At 70.7% G+C, this 24018-nt stretch overlaps 2 protein-coding genes across 6 annotated transcripts in view; one reads left to right on the top strand and one right to left on the bottom strand.

Annotated features, from left to right (window-relative positions):
• The first annotated feature begins 1942 nt into the window (after positions 1–1942).
• Positions 1943–12590, top strand: SREBF1 (sterol regulatory element binding transcription factor 1). Of its 5 annotated transcripts, none has more exons than XM_062587881.1 (18): positions 1943–2109; positions 6000–6341; positions 6443–6606; positions 6711–6842; positions 6942–7160; positions 7265–7379; positions 7490–7948; positions 8529–8713; positions 9272–9533; positions 9619–9785; positions 10326–10494; positions 10572–10680; positions 10782–10891; positions 11033–11165; positions 11341–11503; positions 11793–11978; positions 12061–12172; positions 12283–12590. In XM_062587881.1, the coding sequence occupies exons 1-18, from the start codon at positions 1983–1985 to the stop codon at positions 12504–12506; spliced, it is 3378 nt and encodes a 1125-aa protein (XP_062443865.1). In that variant the 5' UTR covers positions 1943–1982; the 3' UTR covers positions 12507–12590. The 5 variants fall into 5 exon arrangements, with proteins under 5 accessions (XP_062443865.1, XP_062443864.1, XP_062443862.1 ...); XM_062587880.1 differs by having other exon boundaries at positions 7472–7948; XM_062587878.1 differs by having other exon boundaries at positions 6711–6836; positions 7472–7948; positions 10782–11165.
• A 3937-nt stretch (positions 12591–16527) lies between these two features.
• The window catches only part of RAI1 (retinoic acid induced 1), a 31558-nt gene continuing 24067 nt past the window's right edge, over positions 16528–24018 (bottom strand). The window contains exons 2-5 of the mRNA XM_062588048.1: positions 17896–23440; positions 17252–17345; positions 17026–17075; positions 16528–16625 (exon numbers count right to left, since the gene is read on the bottom strand). Of these exons, the coding sequence (XP_062444032.1) occupies positions 16611–16625; positions 17026–17075; positions 17252–17345; positions 17896–23424 (5688 nt within the window). The 5' untranslated portion in view covers positions 23425–23440 and the 3' untranslated portion in view covers positions 16528–16610. The remainder of the gene's footprint in view (positions 16626–17025; positions 17076–17251; positions 17346–17895; positions 23441–24018) is intronic.

The raw sequence follows: 24018 nt of genomic DNA, 5'->3' as shown, positions 1-24018 counted from the left end.
GCCGATCCCCGGAGGAGCGACATGATGTAATCGCGGGCCCTGAGCCGTGATGCAGGATCACTCCACTCCGGGCCGGGGCGCTTATTGGCTGCGGCGCGCTGGTTCTACAGGCGGGGTTTTCCCTGCCCCACAACCCCGCTTCCCCTGGGGCGCCCCACCCCGCATGGCATCCATTGGCCACCAAATCCATCCCTGCCCACGGACGTCCGCGCTGCTTAACCCTTCCCCATCGTCCGGAGGACGTTTATTGTTTGCATTGGTGCCCTGGACTGCAGCAAAGCACCGTGCGCGGGGCCCTGGCGCAGGGGAAGGGATGGGGACGGGGAAGGGACCCCGCAGAGTCCCGCTCCAGCCAGCCCTCGCTCTCTGCCTGGTGCAAAAAGAAAGCCGTGGTTACGTGCGTGTGTGTACGCGTGCTTTTCTTCCCCTCCCATGTCTCCTGGGGGGCAGGCTGTGCTGCAGGTCTTGCACGTGGGTTATTAAAGGCGTCTGGCCCTCGTGCTCATGCAAGGCTGCTTTAACGCTCCTCGCGGGGACGCGATGCCGTCCGCCGCCCCCGCCGCGGCCCTCGGGAGCCCGGCTGCAAACCGTCCCGTCTTCCTGCGGTCCGCTGCCCACAGTAAGTGCCTTTCTGCAAGGGACAGGAAACCTCCCGCTGCAGTGGAGCCTGACTATTCCCCCAGGACCTTACAGGACGGGGGTGAGCATGCGGAGCCCCCAGCGCAGCCCCAACTGGCTTCACCTCCCTGTCCCAGGGCTGCTGCCCCCACCGAAGACTCGCAGCTTCCCCTCAAAAGGCTCGAAGCCTTGCAGGGGGGGGGGGGGGAGAGCTTTTTATGGTGCACTCAATTTTAAATAATTCACAGGTAGCTTTAGAGTGTGTTTGGTGCTGCAGAAGGTGGCAAACTTTTTTGGCCGGGAGAGTTGCAGTGCATTTTCATTTCCTAAATTGTTCCTGGTGGTAACACAAGACACCCAGCTCTGCAGGATCGGGTGGCCCCACTTTACCCTGTGAGACCCCCCGGCTGAGCCCCGGTGCCTACCGAGCGCCAGGAGGCTGTGTGGGCTCGGCCAGGGCTCGGAGGGCAGCGATGGCCTTGTGGTGTCTGCTGCTTGTCCCTAACAGGGCCCATGGGTGCCCCCGCTACCCCGGCTGGGCTGCAGTCAGGGCTGTAGTCAGGGGCCGGTGCAAGGCATTCTGCAGATCCAGGGTAGGGGGTCAATCCCTCTACACGGGGCGGGGGGACACACCGCACATCTGTCTTTCCAGGGAAGGCAGATGTTCCCAGCCCGTCTCCTGCCTTGGGGAACTGCAGGAGCCTGGAGATGGGACATGCTGGGCCAACCTCGCCCTGGCGTGTGGCTGCTGAAAGGTGCTGGGGGGCTTCGGCGGGCTCTTCCCCCCCGCTCCTCCCGCACGCTCGTCCTGCACGCGTCTCTCTCCCCCAGACCGGAGCTAGGTGGTATTTAGTGCCCAGCCCGGGTGGTCGGTGCCCAGCCCGGGTGGTCGGTGGCCGCCCCGGGGGACGATGCCCAGCCCGCGGCCGGAGCCACCTCGCTGCCTGCCGGGCTCCGGCGCCGGCTGCGCGGCTCGGGGCCGGCCCGGGCGGGCTCGGGGCCGGCCCGGGCGGGCTCGGGGCCGGCCCGGGGCGGGCCGTGCTCCGCGGGGCGGGCCGAGGCGGCGGGCCCGCCTCTCCCCTCGCCTCGCCGCCCCTGCCCGGTAGCAGGTTTGGGCACGGTTCGCGGCAGCAACTTCGCGGTTAATCCTCCCTCTTTTTTTTTTTTTTTTTTTCTCTTTTTCTTTTCCTCTCCCTCCCTCCCTCCGCCCCGTGCCAGAGCCGGCCATGGCGCAGGGGGCCGCGGGCGGGCGGCCCGGGCGGCCCCGCCGCTCCTAGAGCCGCAGCCGGAGGCAGCCGCAGCCCCGGCGGGAGCCGCCGCCGCCGCCGCCGCCGCCGCCGCCGGGGCCCGTGAGCGCCGCCGGGATGAGCGCCCTCGCCTTCGACGACGCGGCCCTGGACGGGCTGGCCCCGGTCCTGGACGGGCTGGCGCCGTCCCTCGGCCTCGTCGGGGCCAGCGACATCGACACGGCGCTGCTCAGCGACATCGACGGTGCGTCCAGCCCCGCGGCGCCGCCGGCACCGGGAGCGGGGCCGGGGCTCGGCCGGGAGCGGGGCCGGAGCTGGGCACGGGGGGGACCGGCCAGGTGCGGAGCCGGGCCCCGGAGCGTGCGCGGGCCGGGCTCGGTGCGTGGCCGGGGCGGGGTGCGTGGCCGCGGACCGGGCTCGGTGCGCGCCCGGCACTGGAGCGACCAGGCTCGGGGTAAGGCCGGGGAGCGGGGCATGGCCGGGGGGGGGCCGGGCTCGGTGCACGCTTGGGAGGCGGCTCGGTGCCTGGCTGCGTTTGGGGGGGAGGGCGAGCGGGGGGCCCCGGAGTCGGTGCAAAGCCGCTAGAGCAGGCTCGGTGTGTAACCGGGGGGCTCTGTGCATGGGCTCGGGGGGACCGGACTCGGTGCACGGCGGGGAGCTCGGTGCATGGCCGGGGGAGGGGGCTCCGTGCCCGACCGGGGGGCTCCGTGCCCAACCGGGGGGCTCGGTGCATGGCCGGAGCCGGGGGCTCCGTGCCCAACCGGGGGGCTCGGTGCGCGGTCGGGGAGGGGGATCCACGGCGGGTGCGTGCACCGGGCGGGGTAGGAGGGACAGCACACAGGCCCCCTCGGGGCTGGGGTCCCCTGTCCCCCCCCAGCGCCGGGGCAGCCCCGGCGGGGCCCCCCCAGCCGCAGCGCTCTGTCGCCTCTAGCCCCGCCCCGCCTGACGTCAGCTGCGGGGTTACTCCCGGTCATTCCCTCTAGGACGCCTGGGCTCCTCGGGCCGCCTGCTCGTGCTTGGGGAGGGGCTATAGGGAGGAGGGGAGGGTCTGGGCCGGAGGTGTGCGGAGAATCCCCCGGGGGCCGGGGCCGCGGCGGAGCCGGGACCCCCCGACGGCGCTGCGGGGCCGAGGAGAGTTCGGGGGCTGCAGCCTCCCAGCTGGCCTGGCCCCCCAGCCAGGAGCGCCCCAGATCCCCTGCCCCATACGGGCTCCCCCCGAGGCCCGCCGGCGGTGGCAGGTCCCCGCTGCGAGGGGCAGGCGGGTGACACCGGCCTTGCGCCGCCGGCCAGAGCGACCCGCTTCCAGCCACCGAGCCTCGCGGGTGGCTCCAGCGCCGGCTCGGAGTCAGCGTGACTTGAGCGAGAGACAAACTGCCTGGGCCGGAGGCCGCCGGGGCCGCGCGCGGGGGGCTCTGCGGAGGCCGTGCGGCACGGGGTGCCGCGCGCGGGCACCGCGCTGGCTGCGCCCGGGAGGCAGCTCTGGGCGCCGAGGCCGAGCCGGGGCAGCTGGCCGAGGAGGTGACGCGGAGCGGCTGGCGGGTCGCGGCAAGCAGCCTGGTACGGTGCGCGCCAGGAGCCCTCCCTGCCCCGGCAGCCAGGGCTACAGTGACATCCCAGGGCAGGAGGCTAAAAACCTGTCAAATTTAGGTGACAGATAAGGGGTAAACTTTAACTTTGCGGATCGTTGGCTGGCACAGCTTCTTCCGAAGGGAAGTAGTAGATCCTGTCGCTCCATGTCTACGCGTGACCCCGGTGCCCAGCTTTGGCTCGGGGCGGGAAGGACTTTGCCTGCCGGTTGCAGGCAGGTCGCGTTCCCGGCGGCACGCTGGAGCCCTCTCTGCCCTCGCTGGACCCAAACTGGGGGTGACCTGGTGTGCTGGGTAACGCTGCACAGGGGGATCACAACAACCTCCTTTTCTGGGTGCAAGGGGGCAAAGTGGGCGCAATCGGGGCGCCGGTGCCCTGCGGCGGAGGCTGGTTCCTCCGCGTGGTCACCAGGGCTCCGCGGCGGGGCCTGGCGTTGGCCCCTCTGGGGTGATTTTGCAGGTGCTGAGGATGCGCTGCCGAAACGGAGGGTTTCCCTGAGCGTATCAGTAAGGGGCGGCTGTGCATACCCGGGGCTTCACGTCCCAGCTCCATGCTGCAGACGCAGCCCCGGAGGCTCTGCGCAGCCCAAGGGCAGCGGCGGGAGGCGTCGCCCCTTCCTGACGCCCCGTTCGTGCGGCAGCTGCTTGGAGCACGCGGCCCGCAGGAGGGTGCTGAGCAGCCCCAGGGCTCCGCGAAGCTGCCGCGGGGCTCGCGGAGCCTCTGGCCGAAGGGATTTTGCAAAGCTCCCGTGCGCGGCGACCGGGCCGTGCGCACCCCCAGGCTCTCCCGTAGAGCCGGCCGCGGCAGGTCTCCGCGCGGCCGCGGGAGCTCCCCCTTCCCCGGGGCCTTGGGACCTGCTGCGGGCAGCCCCAGGTCCGGCAGCCGCAGCCTCTCCGCGTGGGGATGGGCTCCACGGTGCCTGTGCCGGGCCGGGCCCGGGGACGGCCCTGCCTGAGTGCCCGGAGCAGCTGCGCTGGGGAGGGAGCCGGAGTGGCGGGATGGAAATATCCCGGCGGATGCCTCGTGCTTTGGAGAGCTGCGGGGGGCAGGAGGAAGAGGAGGGCGGGACGGAGCGGGACGGGGCCCCGCCAGCGGTGAGGCACGAGGTGGCTTCACTCACCACCTCGGCACCCGCCGCAGGTTCCTCCCGTGCCCCCCTGCAGCACCGAGACGTGCCGCCCCGCACCGGGGTGGGGGGCACCGAGCTTGGACCCCCCCCCACACACACCACCCGCGGGAGCCAGCCGGGCTCCGACCGCGCTCGGATCTGCGGCCGCGGGGATGCGCCTGCTCGCGTCCCGCTCCGGCGCCTGGGGGGCGCGGGGGGCTCTGCCAGCCGCGGGGCCCGCCGCGGTGCAGAGCGGCACGTAGGTCGGCGTTCCCGCTCCCCCCTGCCCTCCGGCACTGCTCGGCTGGAGCGGCTCCAGCGCGGCGGCATCGCCGGGCAGCGCGGCACCTTTGGCGGGCACAAGAAGCGGAGGGGGGGGGCGGGCGGGCAGCGTGCTCGTCAGCTAACGAAGGGGTTAACGGAGCCTGACCTAGAGTAACCGCGGGCCGGGGTTACGGCAGGATGCCCGCGAGTAACCCGGCGGGTGCACCTTGGCGCTGCCGCGGGGCTGTCTGGGGGCGGCGGGCCGGGCGCCCGGGCGCGCGGCGGCGATTGGCGGAGGAGCATCACCCCACGGCCGGCCCCGCTCCAGCCCTGGCGCGGCCGCCCCGGGGCGGGCCCCGGTGCTGCACCCGCCGGCGGCGCGGGGGTGCCCCGCCGAAGGGGGCCCCTGCTCGGCCTCCTCTTCCTCGCCCGGTGGCGGGCGCCTGCGTCCCGGGGCAGCCCCCGCGGCTTGGCGACGTTTAACCTCGCGCCGGTCCTGGGCGCGGAGGCACCCAACGTGCCTCCCCGCCCTCCTGCTTCTGCCCCCCCCCACCCCGGGCCTGCTCTGGGGCATTTCGGAGTTGGGATTGGCCCTGTCGCCCCCCCCCCAGCCGGGTTAGAAGCCCCCCGAGCAGCCGCGGTCAGACCCCCACCGCGAGCTCCGTGCCTCAGTTTCCCTGCTGGGGAGCGACGGGGAGGTCCAGGACACAGCGGTGCTGGGGCTTTCGGGGAGAGGTGCTTTGCTCTGGCGTGGGGCGCCGCTCTCCCACCCCTTGGCCTCCTCCCCCCCCCCCAACCTGGCGCAGGGGGAGCCAGTCCCCGTGGCGGTGGAGGGGGGGCTGCGGGTTTCGGGTGCTTCACATAACCGTCATCCTGCCCAGCTGCTGCTCCCACCCCCCCCGCCATCCCTGCCGGGAGCCCCTAGAGCCGCGGGGACCCACGAGACCCTCTCCTGTCCCCCCCCCCCGATTTGGGCCATGCAGAGCATCTCCCGCGGGTGCCTGCGCCGGGGCAGTCGCAACTGCGACGGGAGAGGCTGATGCTTGCGGGTGCTGAGCTGGGGCTGGGCACCCCGAGCCTGGCGTGGGGGAGCAGTGCCCGGCGGCGAGGGCGCCGCGCGGGACCCAGGCCCTGACCGCGCTGGCGGGGGGCCGGGCTGGGGGGCTGTTTTGCAGACATGCTGCAGCTGATCAACGCGCCCGACAGTGACTTCCCGGGGCTGTTCGACCCGCCGTTCGGCGCCCCCGACGGCGCCGGGCCCCCCGGCCTCCCGCCCGCCCCCGGCGCCCTCGGCACCTACCTGGGACCCGGCAAGCCGCCCGCCGCCGGCGCGTTCCCGGGGCCGCCGGCCCCCTTCGCCCCGCAGCCCCCGGCCCCGCTGCCGCCGGGCGTCAAGGAGGAGCCCGCGGCCGGCGGCCAGCCCCAGGCCGGCGTCGTGCTGGCGCCCAGCTTCGTCCCCGCGTCCCCCGGCCAGTTTGGCCCCCAGCCCTTGGTGGGCTACCAGCACGGCTTCCCCGGTGAGGACGGAGCGGGGGGGGTGGAAAGGTGGGGGGGAGCGGCGGCGGGGCGCGGGGGCGCCGGCGGGCTCCCCTGACGCCGTGCTCTGCTCCGCATCCAGCCGTGCAGCCCGGGGGGGCCGGGCAATCGCTGCAGAGCCCCCCGGCCGCCCCGCCGCCGCTCCAGCCCGTCGCCGGGCCGGGCGCCACGCCGAGCGCGGCCACCCCGCAGCTGCTGGCCCCCGCCGTCGCCCAGCCCGTCTCGCCCCAGATCCAGCCGGTGCCGGTAAGCCGGTGGGGATGGGGTGGGGAAGTGGGTGCCAGCGGCACCGGGGGCCCCCCAGCTCCGGCCCCGGCGCTGCTCACCGCCCCCCCCGCCCGGCCCCGCAGGTGCTGCTGCAGCCCCACTTCATCAAGGCCGACTCGCTGGTGCTGACGGCCGTCAAGGCGGACGCCGGCGGCGCCAAGGCCTCCCTCGCCGGCGGCGGTGCCGGCGGGCCGGCCGCCCCGCTGCAGGTGCCGGTGGGTCCCGCCACGGGGAGGCGGGGAGCCGGGTCGCGCGCCCAGCCCGGGACCCCCCGCCAACGCGGCGTCTCTGCCCGGCCACCCCGGTTCCCGCAGGCGCTGGTGAGCGGCGGGACGATCCTGGCCACGGTGCCGCTGGTGGTGGACGCCGACAAACTGCCCATCAACCGGCTGGCGCCCAGCGGGAAGCCGGCGCTGGTGCAGAGCAAGGGGGAGAAGCGCACGGCGCACAACGCCATCGAGAAGCGCTACCGCTCCTCCATCAACGACAAGATCGTGGAGCTCAAGGACCTGGTGGTGGGCACGGAGGCCAAGGTGGGAGCCCCCGTCCGTCCGTCCGTCCGTCCCCGCTCCGGCACCTCGCTGGGGTGGGAGAGGGGGCGGCAGGGGCTCAGGGGGTCTCTTGCCTCCGTCGGCAGCTGAACAAGTCGGCGATCCTGAGGAAGGCCATCGATTACATCCGCTTCCTGCAGCAGAGCAACCAGAAGCTGAAGCAGGAGAACCTCGCCCTGAAGATGGCCGTGCAAAAGAACAGTGAGTGCCAGGGCGCGAGCGCAGCGAGCCGGGCGGGTCTCAGCCCGGCGGCGCGGGGCAAGCGGCGGAGCGCCGTCCCCCGTCCCCGACAGCCCGCTCTGCTCCCCCAGAGTCCCTCAAGGAGCTGGTGGCCTCGTGCGGCGGCAGGGCCAAGGCGGAGGCGCCCGCGGAGGCGGCCAAGGCGGAGGTGACGGAGATGCCGACGCCGCCGCCCTCGGACGTGGGCTCGCCGTCCCGCTGCAGCCCGCTCTCGCTCGGCAGCGGCGGCAGCAGCACCAGCAGCAGCGACTCGGAGCCCGAGAGCCCCCTCTTCGAGGACGCCACGGCGGGCGGCGCGGGGCTCCCCGGCGCCGCGTGCCCGCAGGTCAAGCAGGAGCGCCCGCCGCCCTCGCCCGGCACCCAGGGCATGCTGGACCGCTCCCGCATGGCCTTCTGCGCCTTCGTCTTCCTCTGCCTCTCCTTCAACCCGCTGGCCTCCCTGCTCCGGGGCGCTGGGACCCCGGCCCCCGCCGAGAGCCCCGGCGCCGCCGGCCCCGGCAGGAGCATCATGGCCGAGCCGGCCTCCAGGGGTGAGCGGCGGCGCGGGGTGGAGGCCGTCGGGGCGGAGGTTGGCAGGGCGGGCGCGAGGCGGTTGGGGTGGGCGCGCGGGGAGGTGGTCGAGGCAGAGGCGGGTGGTGTGGGCAGGAGCTGGAGGCTGGTGGGTGCGGCGTGGAGGGGAGAGGCCGTTGGGATGGAGGCTATTGGGGTGGGCCTAAGGGGGTGGAGGCCATGGTGGGGAGGCTGTAAGAGTGGAGGTTGTTGAGGGCGGGCATGGGATGGAGGCCATGTTGGTGGAGGCTGTTGGGGTGGAGGCCATGGGGAGGGGAGGAAACCATGGTGGTGGAAACCGTTGAATTGGAGGCTGTCAGGGTGGAGACCATCAGGGTAGGCATGAGGTGGAGGCTGTTCAGGGTGGAGACCATGGTGGTGGAAGTCATGGGGATGGAGGCCACAGGGATGGAGGCCACAGGCATGGAGGCCACAGGCATGGAGGATGCTGGAGGTGGAAGCCATTGGGTGGAGGCCTTTGGGGGTGGAGGCCCGCAGGGCGGGTGCGAGGCGGCCGCGGTGCCGTGCCGCGGCTGAGCCCCCGCTGGCCCCTGCGCCCAGAGGAGCCCTGGGGGTGGTCGCAGTGGCTCTGGCCCACCCTCGTCTTCTGGCTGCTGAACGTGGCGGTGGTGCTGGGCGCCGTGGTCCGGCTCTTCGTCTACGGCGAGCCCGTCACCCGCCCGCACTCGGAGCCCTCCGTGCTCTTCTGGAGGCACCGCCGCCAGGCCGACCTCGACCTTGCCCGGGTAAGCCCCGCCCCCTTCATCCGGCCTGGCCCCGCCCCCTTCATCCGGCCTGGCCCCGCCCGCCACCTGGCCCTGCCCCTTTCACTGCCCTTAGCCCCACCCAGATGTCCTGGCCACGCCCCACCCTCTACTACCCAGATTGGCCACCCCCACTGGACCAAGCCCCACCCCCTGGAGATTAGCTCCACCCACCATACCTGCCCCCACCCATTTGGGGACAAGCCACACCCACCCCCTATCTGAATAGCCACACCCTCTTGTCCTGGCCCCACCCCCCTTACCTGCCCCCACCCCTTAGCTGAAAAGCCCCGCCCACTTGTCCCCTCCCAGCCCTTCTGCCTGGATTAGCCCCGCCCACGTGCCCTCCCACCCGGGATAGCCCCACCCACTTGCATGACCACACCCCTTATCTGAATAGCCACACCCACCCATCCTGGCACCACCCCTCCCACCTGCACCCCCATGTGTAGCACGGCCCCGCCCCCCCCGCGCAGGCCCCGCCCCCCGCGCAGGCCCCGCCCCCGCGCAGGCCCCGCCCCGGCTGACGTCCCGGCGCAGGGGGACTTCGCCCAGGCGTCGCAGCACCTGTGGACGGCGCTGCGGGCGCTGGGGCGGCCGCTGCCCGCCTCGCACGGCGACCTGGCCTGCAGCCTGCTCTGGAGCCTGCTGCGGCACCTGCTGCAGCGCCTCTGGGTGGGCCGCTGGCTGGCCGCCCGCGCCGGGGGGCTGCGCCGCGACCCGCCGCCCCGCGCCCACGTGCGCCAGAGCGCCGGCCACGCCGCCATGGCCTACCACCGCCTCCACCAGCTGCACCTCACCGGTAGGCACCGCCGGCGCGGCGCGGCGCGGGACAGGACGGGGGGCTGCGCCGGCCCCGCCGCCCGCTGAGCCGGCTCCGCTCGCAGGGAAGCACGCCGGGGGGCACCTGCTGGCCATCAACCTGGCGCTGAGCGCCGTCAACCTGGCCGAGTGCGCCGGTGACGCCGTCTCCGTGGCCGCGCTGGCCGAGATCTACGTGGCGGCCGCCCTCCGCATCAAGGCCAGCCTCCACCGCTGCTTCCACTTCCTGGCGGTGAGCGTGAGCGCGTGTCCCCACCACCACGCAGCAGCACCACCGCCACCACCACCCACCACCATCTCCACCCATCCACCCATCTCCACCACCACCCATCACCACCCACCACCACCATCTCCACCCACCACCATCTCCACCCACCACCATCTCCACCCACCACCATCTCCACCCACCACCATCTCCACCACCACTCATCACCACCCACCACCACCATCACCACCCACCACCACCATCACCACCCATCTCCACCCACCACCACCACCACCCACCACCATCTCCACCCATCCACCCATCTCCACCACCACTCATCACCACCCACCACCACCATCACCACCCATCTCCACCCACCACCATCTCCACCCACCACCATCACCACCCACCACCACCATCACCACCACCACCACCACCACCCACCACCACCCACCACCATCTCCACCATCTCCACCCACCACCATCTCCACCCACCACCATCACCTCTGCCCCACGTGTCCCCCCCCCCCCATCCCCATCGTCCGCTGAGCCCCGCTCTGCCCGCAGCGCCCCTTCCTCTGCAGCGCCCGGCGCGTGGCCCTCTCGCACAGCGGCGCCGTGCCCCCCGCCATGCAGTGGCTCTGCCACCCCTTGGGCCACCGCTTCTTCGTGGACGGCGACTGGGTGGTCAAGGGCCCCCCCAGGGAGAGCATCTACAGCTCCGCCAGCAACCCAGGTAAGAGCCCGCTCCGCTGCGTGGGGCTGGCGCCCCGCGGCGGCCCCCGCCCCATCACGGCCTCCTCTCCGCCCCAGTGGACCCCCTGGCGCAGGTGACCCAGCTCTTCCGCGAGCACCTCCTGGAGAAGGCGCTGTGCTGCGTGGCCGTGCCGGAGCCCCGCCGCCCCGCGGCGCGCCGAGAGGGGTGAGTGGCTGGCGCGGGCTGCCCGCGCGCTCCGGCCCGGGGGGGTGCAGCGGCGGCGGGGCGTTCACGGCGCGCCCGTCCCCCTTTGCCGGGCTCCGCAGGCGGTTCTCCGACGCGCTGGAGTACCTGCAGCTGCTCAACGGCTGCTCCGACGCCGGCGGCGCCCCCGGCCCGGCGCCCTCCATCAGCTCCGGCCTGGCGGCCGTCACAGGTGAGACCGGCGCGGGGCTGCCCCACGGGCCCCCCCCACCCTCACCCCGCGCCGGGTCGGGTGCAGGGGGGAGCTGGGGAAGGCGCCGGGCGCCGCGGGCGCCGCCGGGCACCGCGCTCCCGCGTCCCTCCCGCCCGGCAGGCACCGACCCCGTGTCCAAGTGGTGGGCGGCCGTCCTCGGCACCGTTATTCACTGGCTGCAGGGAGACGAGGAGGGGGCCGAGCGCCTCTACCCGCTGGTGGAGACCATGCCGCGGGCGCTGCAGAGCTCCGAGTGAGTCCCGGGCGCGGGCAGGGCTCGGCGCGCGCCTCCCGCCTCGCCGGGCGCCCGGGTTGGCGAGCGGGCTGCAGCCCCCGGGGTGGGAACCAGGGGGGCAGGGGAGGATGCCGGCCCGCTGTGACCGTCTGTCCATCCATCCGTCCGTCCGTCCGTCCCCCCGCCCGCGCAGCAAGCCCCTGCCCCGCGCAGCCCTGCACTCCTTCAAGGCCGTGCGGGCCCTGCTGAGCAAGCAGGACGGGAGCCAGGCCAGCCTGAGCCAGTGCGAGAAAGCCAGCGGCTACCTGCGGGAGAGCCTGGACTTCGGCGGCGCCGCGGCGGCCGCCATCGACAAGGTGAGGCGGGGAGGGGGCGGCGGCGGCGGCGGCGGCGGCGGCGCTCGGCGGGGCGGGCGGCCCCCCCGCGGCGGGCGGCCCCCCGGCCCCCGCCGGGGTGCATTGTAGTTGCATTGCACGTGTCGGACGCGGAGTGCAATGCCCCTGCCGTGCAGCCCGGCGGCGGTCCAGCCCAGCACCGCCCGCCCGCCGGCGCCCCGCTGCGCGCCCCCCCGAGCCCCCCAGCGCCCCGCCGGCCCGGGCGGGGGGGGGGGGGGGGCTCACCGGCACCCGCCTCTCGCCCCGCCAGGCGGCCCAGCTCCTCTTCTGCGACCTGCTGCTCGTCACCCGCACCAACCTGTGGCAGCAGCAGATGAGCGTGAGCCGGCAGCTCGGCTGCGTCTACCAGGCGTCCGCCCTCGAGCTCCGCGGCTTCCAGCAAGACCTCAGCAGCCTGCGGCGCCTGGCGCAGACCTTCCGGCCCGCCATGCGCAGGGTGAGCCGCCGGCCCCGCGCCGCGCCCCCCCGCCGCGCCCCGCGCCGCGGCCCTCACCCTGCCTCCCCGCCTGCCCGCCCAGGTGTTCCTGCACGAAGCCACCGCCAGGCTCATGGCGCGGGCCAGCCCCACGCGCACCCACCAGCTGCTGGACCGCAGCCTGCGCAGGAGGGGGGTGCAGGGCACCAAAGCGGGTGAGTCGAGGGGGGTTCTCGGGCGCCCGCCTGGGCGCCGCATCCCTTGGGGACACCCTGGTCCCCAGCGGTGCCACCCGGGCTGACGCCCGCCGTCCGCCCCCACGCAGCCGGCGAGCCGGAGAGCCACCCCACGCCGCGGGAGCACGCCGAAGCCCTGCTGCTGGCCTGCTGCTACCTGCCTCCGAGCTTCCTGGCGGCGCCGGGCCAGCGCGTGGGCATGCTGGCCGAGGCCGCCCGCACCCTGGAGAAGCTGGGGGACAGACGGACACTGCACGATTGCCAGCAGATGATTATCAAGCTGGGCAGCGGCACCACGGTCACGTCCGGCTAGCTGGGGCGGGGGAGGCAGGCATGTGCCGTCCCCCCCCGCTCCCTTCCCTCCCCCGGCTCTGCGGCCCGGGCGAGGCGGTGGCGGGAGGCAGGGAGGTGCGTGCCTCAGTTTCCCCCTTCCCCAGTCCGCGGGTGCAGGAGCAGCCCTGGCTTCGCCGGGCGGGCTCTGTCCCCAGCCGTGGTGGGCGAGGGGACATGGGGACCTCTAGTGACACCGTCACAGTATTGCACGGCACCGGGCTGCTCGTCCGGGCGTCCGCCGGACCCCAGCCAGAGCCCCCCCCCCGAGCCCTCGGCCCCCTCCTCGCCCCACTGCGCGGGGGCCAGGCCTGCTCCTGCTCCTGCCCCTGCTCGCCCGGCCCGGGCCGCGGCGTCCCCGCTGCTGCGACGGGGCGACCGGGGCCGCCGCGGCGCGCGGCGGGGAAGGGGGGGGGGCCCTGTGGCCGGTCCCCCCCCCACCAGGCCGGGGATGCCGCCGGTTCCGGTGCTGCCGGGCGTCAGCCACGGGCAGGAGCCGGCCCGGCAGCTGCCGCAGGGCCCTGCGCCGGGGACGGGGGTCTCGCTGGGGGACGGGGGGGGGGCGCGCCGGGCCCTGCCCCTGCACACCCACCCCGTGCACAGCCCCGCGCGCCCCTGCCCTGCTGCCCGCTGCCCCCCCTTACCTTTTTAAACGGTATTTTCATAGTTGGAGAGTTTTGTACAGACAATTAAAGCCAATTATTTATACTGGTGTGTGCTGCATTGCAAGGCTGGGGTGGAGGTGGGGGGGGAACGGACAGGGGGAGGTGCACGGAGCCCACCGGCAAACGGGGACCCCCCCCCCCAAAGCCTCGCTGCGGCAGCCCCCCAGGCATCCCCGGCTGTGGGTCCTGCCCATCCCCGCGCAGCGGGCTCCAGGGGAGGGATCCCCGGGATGGGGACGCGGGCAGAGGGATGCCGCAGGGCTCAGCGCCCCCCAACGTGCCCCCCCCCCCGCCCCAGGATGCTGGCGGCGGTGCCCCCCTGTCCCCGTGCGCCCCGGCCCCGCGCCCGCCGCAGGAACACAGGCCACGACCAGGGTGCCACGTACTTCCAAAACAATCGTTGTATCTTTATTGACGCTCTGAATGCAATGACCTGTTTTTTACTCTTAAGGAAAATAAACATCTTTTAGAAACAGCTTGTTACACACAATCTTCAGTGTGAAGCAATATACTAATAAGAACACTAGTCTTAACATTTACAGTCTTCATATATATTATATATATGTATATGTATACATATATATACACTATATAATGAGGCAATATATAATACACACGGTTTACCATTTTACAGTCATATGTACAAGATGTCACTAAAAATAGCCAGATTTCAGACAACACTGCCAGGGACACGGAGAGTTGTTCTTTTTTTTTATTTATTAATTATTTTTATTATTCTTTCTCCTTTTTTTTTTCTTTTTTTTTTTTTGTGTGTGTATGTTTTTTTTGCTCCCATGTCCGAGGCAAGTTGCTGAAACAACAGACATTTCTTGGCCAGCAAACCTGGAGGGTGAGGGCTGGGTGAGATGGGGGGGGGGGGGGGCGGAGGGGTGGCAGGCTGTGCCGGGCAGGGGCGAGCGGGCACGGGGCTACGGCAGCCCGTGCGGGGATGGAGGGGTGCAAGGATGCGAGGTGCTCTGCGGGTGGCTCCCATCTCCGTTTCTGGGGGCAGGGGTGGCTTTGGGATTGATTTGCCCAGGTGCGGGTGTTCGAAGTGGCATGTCCGGGTGCGACAGTTCAGGGTCACGCCAGGCACACGCGTGTTGCAGGGGGCAGGCAGCACATCTGGCTGCTGGGGAGGTGCACAGGGGCAATCCCTAACCAAAGCAATGTCCAGGCACAGCTGGGATGAGCCCAGCATCTCCTGGCCGGTTGGGATGGGATGCAAAAGCCAAGGAAGCAAAGCTAACTTCAGGCCCGGGCAGCCCCTTCATTTTGGCGCTGCCTGGCCTGAGCGGCCACCAAAGCCAGCATCTCCTCCGTCCCCTCCGTGGGGCATTTGCAACTCCCTGCCAGGGACGGGGACAGTGAGGTGCTGCTGAGCCCTGCAGGGCCCTGAGCCGGGAGCCACAGCAGGTCCCATGGCTGCTTTGCAGCTTAAGCTTGGGGAGCAATGCCTGCCTCAAGCGAGGGGTGCAGGTCTGCGCCTGGTGGGAGCACAAGCTGCTCGGGCAGCAGGTACACGTGATGCCCAGGCAGCAGGAGCACGCGACACTCGGGCAGCGGGTGCACGCGACGCTCGGACAGCGGGAGCACACGACGCTCGGGCAGCAGGAGCACGCGATGCTCGGGCAGCGGGAGCACACGACGCTCGGGCAGCAGGAGCACGCGATGCTCGGGCAGCAGGCACGTGCGACGCTCAGGCAGCGGGAGCACACGACGCTCGGGCAGCAGGAGCACGCAATGCTCAAGCAGTGGAAGCATGCAATGCTCAGGCAGCAGGAGCACGCGACGCTCAGGCAGCGGGAGCACGCGATGCTCGGGCAGCGGGAGCACGCGACGCTCGGGCAGCGGGTGCATGCGACGCTCAGGCAGCAAGAGCACACGACGCTCGGGCAGTGGGAGGATGGCGTGTGGCAGAGCGGCACAAGGAGTCCTCTGCTGCCCAGGCAAGCGAGGGCTGCACAGTGCCAGTGCGGGATGCAGCAGTGAGGCAGGGTGGAGGCCAGGGATGCGACAGGACAAGGAAAAGGAGAGAGGAATTGGAGTTGGGAAAGCCCGAGACAGAGCCGTGAGCACTGGCCAGCCAAGCTGACTGCTCCTCACCTGGCAGGGACACAGCACATCCATAGGGACACACAAGCCCAGTGCAAGGGCTGGCAAAGCGCAGTCCCTCCTCTCCCTGGCACCCCATGCCCTGCTCCTGGCCCAGCGGGGAGGCCGTGGCTTTGCCACGCCACGCTGTTCCAGAGAGGGCCCGGCAAGGGAGAGCGGGGAGACAGGCAGGGTGGGCATGGTGGAGAGAGACAGGAGATGGAAGAACAAAACAAAAAAAGCGAAGTGGTGTTTTAAACAGCAGGCCGTTTGTTTTCTTTTTTTTTTTTGTCTTTTTTTTTTCTTTTTCCGTCGCGCACATATATACAGACAGACACCATGAGGTTTGCTGAAGGCAACATCTCAGATCAGATCAGTGTGAGATATGGAGAACTGAGACCCACGCGGGGTCCAGCAGTTCCAGAGTAAGACAACATTGTCGGGACCCCTTGTACACGGTACCCTCCCCATCCCCCCCTTCCCCGTCCCCCCACTACCCACCCCGCCCCCCCACCCCTGTGCAGCTAATGTAGTCCTGGAATAGAGTCTCTGTGTTTTGCCGTGCACGTGTTATTAGCGCCAGCCAGGACCGTGGCTCCGCGACGCCGTCGTCCCACCGCGGCCTGCTCCGCTCCCGCCAGCCGGGGGGAGCCCAGGTCCTGCGGGCATCGCCCCATGGCCATGCCTTCTCCCGGCCCTCGCCTCCCTCCCTGGCTCCGCATCCCGGGGGTAAGTCCAGGCCGGGTTCTGCCAGGGCCTGGCCCCGGGGCAGGATGCCAGCAGGGCCTAGAGGGGGGAAAACCTGGAGCTGGATTTCTCTGCCCACCTGAACTGGCTCTGGGGAGAGGCCAGAGGAGGGGGAAGGAGAAAACCTGGAAGTGGATCTGGCACCCGCCTGGACCGGCTCTGGGGAGGGAGAAGGAGGAGGAGAACCCGGAACTGGAGTTCTGTGCCCACCTGGATCGGCTCCGGGTACTGTTTCCTGGTGGTAAGGAGAGCCTGGAGCTGGATTTCTGCACCCGTCTGGATCGGCTCTGCGTAGAGGTCCTCCAAGCAGGTGAATGGAAAGCCCGGAGCTGGATCTCCCGTGCCCCCTGGAGCGGCTCCGGAGCATGATGTCGGGGCAGAACTGGCCTGGGGGCTGTGTGGGCGCCCTCGGCCCATGTCGGCGGGGTGGCCCGGGGTGGGGGCGGGCGGGCTCCGGCGGATCCGGCCACGTGGGCTGCCTCCCGCTGCGGCGCTGGCGGCTGCAGGCTCCGGCGGCGGCGGTGGGGCGCACGCCCCCGGCACCCCGCTCCTCGGGGACGCCGGCGCTGCCCGGCGGGCCGCTACACCGGCTGCCTCTGCGGGAGGAAGGGATGCGGCGTCAGACGGGGGCCGGAGCAGGGGCACAAGCCCCACGGGTGCCCCCCCCCGTGCATCGGGAGAGGGCAGCAAGCTTCGCACCGGCCCCATTTTCCCACCGGATTTGGATCCCGCCTCGGCTCTGCAGGGCCTTTGCAACCCGGCACTGTCGCTCAGCACCGCGGTTCAGGCTCCCCCGGTCCGGGAGCGACGCGCCCGCCCGATCCCTGCCCCCCTCCACCTGCCTCGGGGACACGGCTGCAGACGGAGCGCCAAGCGGCACCACCGGCCCGCGGGGATGCTTCCCGGGGGCCCCTCCTTCCCTGGAGTTGGGGGGGGGGGAGGCTGCAAAGCGTTCGGGGTGGGGTGGGAGGGAGGGCGCACGGGCTCGGGGCTCACCTTGTGTTTGGGACACTTCAGAGAGAAGCTCTCTTCGGTTAACAAGCAACCTGCGGGGAGAGGAGCAGCCGGGCGTCAGGGAAGCGCCCGCGGCGGCGCCCGCGGCCTCCCTGTCCCCCTCGCCCCCGCCAGCACCCCGGCACCGTGCAGCAGTCGGCTGGGAGCGGTGCAGCTCAGGCCGCGGGCGGCGGCGGCGGCGAGCCGGGCGCCCCTCCGGCGGGCTCACCTGCGTCCACGGCGCAGGCGTAGTGGTAGGCGTGCGGACAGCCCTTCTGGCAGCAGCCCACGGTCGCGCCCGCTTGCTGGCAACTCGAGCACTTCTGCAAACGCGCCCGGCGTGGGAGCAGGGGTGCGGAGAGACGACGGGGAGAGAGAGAGAGAGAGAGAGGAGAGCCCCGTGAGAGCCCTCGCCCGGCCCGGCAGCGCCAGCCGCCGCCGTCCCCGCGGCCGCCCGGCTCCTCGGCCGCCTTCCCGTGCCCCGGAGCCGGGAAAATGGGACGGGCCGAGTTAAGGGTGTCCGTCCGTCCGCGCCCTCCTGCCCCATCCCCGGGCAAGGCGCCATCCCTGGGCTCCTTCGCGCCATCCGCCCTCGCTCCACGTCCCCGGGGCGCCCATCGCCATGGCGTCGGGCCCTTTCCTTCTCCCGCCGCGCTCCCAGCCTTGCGGAAACGGTGGTGGTGGCGGAGGCGGGGGGGAACCCCGCGCGGCACGAACGCCCTTCCGCGGCCGGAGAGGCGGCGGAGCCGCGCCCGGCGCCGTTCCCAGTCCCACGCTTCGGCCTTCCCGCCACCCCACCACCGCCGCCACCACCCTCGGCCCCGGCACGACCGTCCCCCGCGGAGGGCAGCGGGGCCGGCGTCCGCCTCTTACCGCGTCGGCGGCCGCCTTCACGGCCTCCTGCAGCCCGTAGAGCTTCCCCGCCACCAGGTACACCCCAGCGGTCCATACGGCGCACGCCTCGTGCAGCCAGTGCTCCTGCGTGTCGCCCGCCGGCTCCTGCGGCGGGGACTCGGCCTTGCTACATTCGTGCCGCCGGGGCTTTTCGGCCGCCTCCTCTCCCTCTGTCCTCTCGTCACAGCAGTAGCAGCTCTGCAGCCGCCGGTAAACGCCCCGCGGGCTGGAGCGCAGGGCGCTCTGCTTGGCCGCCTCGGCGCAGGCCGCCCGCTCGGCCGGCGGCGGTGGCGGCGGCGGCGGTGGCGGCGGCGGCGGGGGGAGGCCGGCCTCCTCGGCGGGCCCCTCCGCCCGCGCCTTCTCCTTAGGCCGCGACTTCTTCTTGGGCAGGCAGTCCTCGGGGTAGTAGGGCCCGCAGAGGTCCCCCAAGTCCTTGTAGTTGGCGGGGCTTCGGCAGAGGCAGCAGGCCAGGCAGGCGGCGCTCAGCGCCTTCGACACCACGGGGCCCAGGTGCATGGCGGAGGAGGCCGGCAGGGCGGCCCGCGCCCGCGGCGGGTGCCCCGGGCCGGCGGCGGCGGCGGCGCGCTGCAGCTTGGCCTCCTCGCCGGGCGAGTTGACCACGGTGCAGGCGGTGGTGAACTCGTCGCGCTTCTCCACGCGCACGTACGGCGCGAAGGGGGGAGCCCGGCTGTCCGCCCGCAGCCGCTTGCAGGACACGTACTTGAGGCGGATCTCGGGCTCGGCCGGGTGCAGCAGCGGCGCCTGCTGCGCCGCCCGCCGCCGCTTCCCTCGGCTCTTGCACCGCGCCGGCGCCGCCTTGGCCTTGCCGTGCGCCAGCCGCTTCCGCTGCCGCTTGGAGTAGCCGTTGTAGTTGGCCGCGTGGTTGGCGCGCGCCTTGGGCCCCGGCCGCCCCTCGCCTCCCTCGCCGCCCGCCGCCTCCTTTTCCTCGCTCTTTGGTTTCTTGCCGTCGCGCGGCGCCGCCTCGTCGCCGCCCGCCGCGACGGCCGCTCGCTCCCGGGATGGCGGCTGCGGCGGCGGCGTCAGCGGCAGCGCGGGGCCCGGCGGGGCCCGCTTGTCCGGCGGCGCCTTGGCCGCGCCGAGCGCCGCCGCTTTGCCCTTGCGGTTCCTCTTCTTGGGGAGGAGGCCGGCGGCCTTGGCGGGCGCCGGCGAGCAGGGCTCGCCCTTGAAGCACTCGGCGGGCAGCTTCTTGCCCTTCAAGGCCCTGCTGCCGGCCGGCCGGCAGAGCTGCTCGGCCGCCGCCGCGGGTTTCGGCAGCCTCGCGTCCCCCGCGGCCGGGGCCACGCCGCCGTGCTTCACGGCCCGCTCCTTCTCCGCTCCCGCGGCACTCAGCGAGGTGCCGTAGGCGGCCGCCGTGGCTGCGGCCGCGGCGGCGGGCTTGCAGGAGAACTTCTTCAGGTTGGGCGAGGTGATCTTCTGGACGATGGCCTCCAGCTTGAGGCCGCGGCCCTTGCGCGGAGGCAGGACTTTCGTCTTGGTGGCCTCCTGGAAGGCCGCCCGCGAGGTGATCTTGATGCAGACGTCGGGGGCCTCCTTCGCCGGAGGGGGCTTCAAGACGACCTCGCCGGCGCTCTTGGGGGGCAGCTTTGCTTTCACCTTCTTGGCCACGGGCATCTTTTTGAAGAGGCTGGGGGGCGCCTCCGGCTTCTCCTCCTTCATGCCACCGCTGTTGCTCCGTAGGACCAGGTTCCTCTTCTTGGCGGGGATGGGGGAGATGAAGGTAGATTTCCTCTTCAGGGAGTGCAGAGGCCGCTCGGACATCTTGCTGCCCATGCCCGGCCCCGCTTTGGGCAGCTTCATGCGCGAGCCCACCTTGCCTTCCTTGTGGGGGCTGCCCTGGGGCGTGAGCTTGAAGGCGGACGCCAGATGGTTGTTGGAGATGAGCTTCTTGGGCGCTTTGCAGTTTTTGAGCCGGACGTCCGCAGCCCGCTTGCCCCTCCGCCTCTTGGTGTAGAAGACCTCCTGCGTCTTCGTCCGGGAGCGCAGGATCATAGATCGCTGGTCCCTGTCCTCGGCGTCCGGGGCGTCCCCCTCGGGCACCTGCGGTCCCATCTGCTCCTCGTTGGGCATCAAGCTGGGCACCAGGAGGGTGGCGTCAGCAGCGCTGGGGATGACCTTGGGGGCTGGCCTGCCGGTGCGTTTCCTGGCTTTGAAAGCCACCCGCTGCTTCACACCGCAGGCGGGTTTCTTGCCCAGCTTCTCCTGGTGCGCCGGGACTTTCAGGCCCTCGAGCGGGGCCGGTGCGTGGGGCTCGGTGAGGGCGGTGAAGGAGCGGGTGCACATGCGAGCTGGCAGCCCCTCTGCTGGAAACCTTGGTGTTTGGCTGTGGGCATTTTTGCTCGGTATTTCCATCTGGCCATCTGGCCCGACACATGTGCCGGCCACGACGCCAGCTGCCGGCAGATCATTAAACGGGCTTGGCACCGCTTTGCTGGAGTCGTCTCCCTCCGACAGCCGGCAGTGGACTCTCTTGTTGCGGAGGCTCTTGCCCCTCGAGACGGGCTCCGGCTTCCCCAGCGCGTTTTCAGGCGGCAGCTGCTTCTTGACCGTGACCGACAAGGCCGATTCGGAGTCCATCATCTCCGGGTGGGTTTTCTCCCTTCCACCAGTCTCCTCCTCAGGCTTGATGTGGGGCAGGGAGGACTTGAACCAGCTCTTCACCTTGGTTTCAGTGCCGACGGCGGGGCCAAGGAGGATCACGGACTGGCCAGATAACCGCGACGAGGGGGCCGAGCTCTCTTTCTCCACCGTGCTGACGGTTTCTTCAGCGGACACGGGCATGTCGCTGGAGGACAGCACGGTGGGCATCTCTGGGGGCTTTGGTGGCGAGGCATCGTAAATCACCGACTTCTGCTCCGAGCTCGCCAGCTCGCAGAGCGAGGAATACTCCTCCGCTTCCAGGTCCGACTCCTTCAGATCCGGCGATGAAATCATGGGGATTTCGCTGAAGTCCCCGCCCGAGCAGCAGTGCCGCGTGTCCTGCAGCCATCGCTCACTGTCTGCCTTCGTGGCCTCGTCGTATGTCAGCGTCTCTTCCTCTTCCTCCTCCATCGCCTGCTGGCTGAAGTCCCTGGCTTGCTCGCTCTTGGCTGGCTCCTCGCCATCGCACAGATCCAAGCTGCAGGCATTTTTTTTCTCCTTGCAGGACCCCATCAATTTGCTTGGGAACAAGCCCTTGGAAAGGTCTGAGGCTTGCAGGCCCGTCCCCAGCTCCTTCCACCTCAGGCACGACTCGCCGAGGCTCTCATCTGGCCACTCGAAATGCTCCATGGCATTGTCAGACCCCACCGAGTTGGCAGTGGTGTTCGAATAGCAGCTGTAGCTGGCAGCCCCGGAGCTCGAAGTAGCAGCTGGGATGCTGGGCTTGGAGTCATACGCCAGAGAGGTCGCGTCTTTGAGAGCATCCTTTGTCTCGGTGGCTGCAAACTCCACCTGGGGGCTCTCGTACACCTCCTCACCAAAGTCCTTCCCTGCGCTGCCCCCCGATGCCTTGTCCAGCTTCAAGGGCTCTGTGAGCGTGCTGGAGTCACCCTGGCTGGGCCAGGCACCCTTCGCCACGGAGTCCAGGCACGGCCTGTGGTTCTCCAGGTGGAAGGGAGACTTTGTGGCATCCTTGTTGAGCATGGGGGAGTTCACCCAGGCTTTGTCTGCCTTCTCGTTGATGGCGTCCTGCAGGACGATGATTTCGGAGGCCAGCTCCTCCTGGGACAGGGCACTGAGGAGCAGCCGGGGACAGTCCCGTTCGTTGGTCACATATTTGGTGAAGGTTTCCAGGGGCAGGCTGGCGTGGATGCTCTGGAAGGAGTCGTCCGATTTGGTGGACATATCATCCGGGGAGGTCACGGAACAGGTGGACACCGACTCAGGCTTCGCCTTGGAGTTGCTGTTGACACGGGCAGGGCTGCGGTTCTGGTTGCAATACAGGAAACTTCTTTCCAGTTGGTCCTCTGACCCACTGAGATAATCGGCATCCTGTGTTTCAGCGTGGACGGACTGGGGGGTGCTGAGCGGGTCGGACAGGGGGGTGCCTACCTGGTCTGCAGAGTAGGTGCTGCTCTCAGGACTGCAGTGCTGCCCTTTGAGCTGCTCGGGGGTCCTCGCTGGGTTCTTGATACCCTTCTTCTGGGGCATGGCTGACTTGGAGAGCAGAAGCTGCTGCACGGTGTTGGAAATGTTCTCGACTTGGGAGGTGAGCGCCGTCAGGCTCTGCAAGCTGAGATCTGACAGGAGGTTTTCAGGGATTTTCTCCTTCTGCAAGTTTTTGCAGTTCCCGGACTGAGCGTCCGGACTCGTCCCATCAGTTGGAGATGGGTTCAGCAACGGCATGAAATGGCTGTGATCGGTGATGCCGGCTGGGAAGGCGCCCGTGCTCAGGGACTGCTGGCTGTACTGGAAGTTCTCCAGGTTCGGCATCAGCGGGGAGGGAGTGGAGCTGTAGGACGGGGACCGGCCGACGGAGCGGGCCGGCGAGTGGCTGGCGCTGGGGCTGAAGGTCTGGTAGTACTGCTCCGGGGTCCTCACGGGCGGCGCGTCGCCCTGGCAGTAGGTCTGGCCCGGCTGGTTGTAATGTTGGTACTTGGCTAAGTTTTGGTAGTGAAGAGTCTCCGGGGCGTGATGCCTCCCCTGCAAGGCCGGCGGCGGCTGCGGCTGCGGCGGCGGCGGCTGCGGCGGCTGCTGCGGCGGCTGCGGCGGCGGCTGCGGCGGCTGCTCGTAGCCGATGCGGTTGGCCTGGTAACCGTGCAGGTTGGGCACCCGCTGGCCGGGGGCCAGGCTGGCGGCGTTGCCCAGGGGCCGCTCGTGCTGCGGCGGCCCCGAGGGCGCCGTGCAGCTCTTGTAGGAGTGCGCCGGCTGGCTGGCGCCCGGCACGGACGAGTACGTGGAGGAGGCAGGGAAGGACTGCGAGTGCTGGCTGAAGTGGGGGGTCTGCGAGAAGGACATGGGCGAGGAGACGTCGTTGGGGAGCTTCTGCCTCTGCAGCTTGGGGTAGGGCAGAGCGGGCGGCTGCTGCTGCTGCTGCTGCTGGAAGTGAGTCCGGAAGGGCAGCGGGGCCGCCGCCTGCTCGTGGTACGGCCGCCCGCCCGCCGGGGCCGCCGTCTTCTTCAGCAAGCTGTCCTCATACTTGGCCACGCCGCCAGGCACGGCCTGCGGCTGGCCGCCCCACGCCTGCAGGCTCTCGTCCCCCGCGTAGCGGGCCGGGTAGGGGCTGTTCTCCTGCACGCCGTAATTGGAAAAGGCCGGCCTGCCTTGCAGCTGCTGGCCCGCTAATTGCTTATTTCCCCGGTGGTATTTCTCCACGGCGCTGTTCTCGTAGCCCGCGTACGGCAGTTGCTGCTGACTGTAGTACTCCTTCGCCACCAGCCTCTGCCGCTCGCAGTTCGGCCCTGCCTGACTTTGATGCCTGTAATTCTCCAGGCGTGATGTATCTTGTGAAGTCGGCTGGTAGCTCTGCTGGTTGCCATGGAAACCACACCTTTCTCGAAAGGACTGCATGGCGCGGGCTTGTTATCTGCGAAGAGAGAGAGGCGAGAATTCAAATGAAGCATCGCCACCACGGCGGGCCGGGCAGCACGGGAGCGCGCGCGCGCGCGGAGGGGGCTGCACGGCGCGCCCCCGCTGCGGCGCCGGCCGGGGCGCCGCGCCGCCTCACCCGGCGCTGCTCGGCCCCGCGTTGCACTGCCTGCTGTTGCCCTGCATCGCCTCGCCTGGTATTGGACGGCCTCACATTGCTCTGCAGTGTGCTGCTTGGTACTGCATCACCTTGCCTTGCCCTGCATTGCATCGCCCGGTGTCGTGCCTCCTCGCCTGGCAGGGCATCACCTCGCCTTGCCCTGTGCGGCATTGCCTGCGTTGCACCACCCTGCGTTGCATCGCCTGGCAGGGCATCACCTCGCCTTGCCCCGTGCGGCACTGCCTGCCTCGCACTGCCTTGCATCGCCCTGCATCGCTTCGCCTCGCGCTGCCCTGCATCACATCGCCTGGTGCTGCACAGCCTCACATCGCTCTGCATCACGCTGCCTGGCGTTGCATCGCCTCACATCACCCTGCGTCACCCTCTATCATGTCGCCTTGCGTTGCATCACCTGA

This window comes from Rhea pennata, chromosome 15 (genome assembly GCF_028389875.1).
Source record: "Rhea pennata isolate bPtePen1 chromosome 15, bPtePen1.pri, whole genome shotgun sequence".
Lineage (NCBI taxonomy): Eukaryota > Metazoa > Chordata > Aves > Rheiformes > Rheidae > Rhea > Rhea pennata.
Note: the sequence above shows the minus strand (reverse complement) of the source record. Positions and strands in the feature narration are given on the sequence as shown.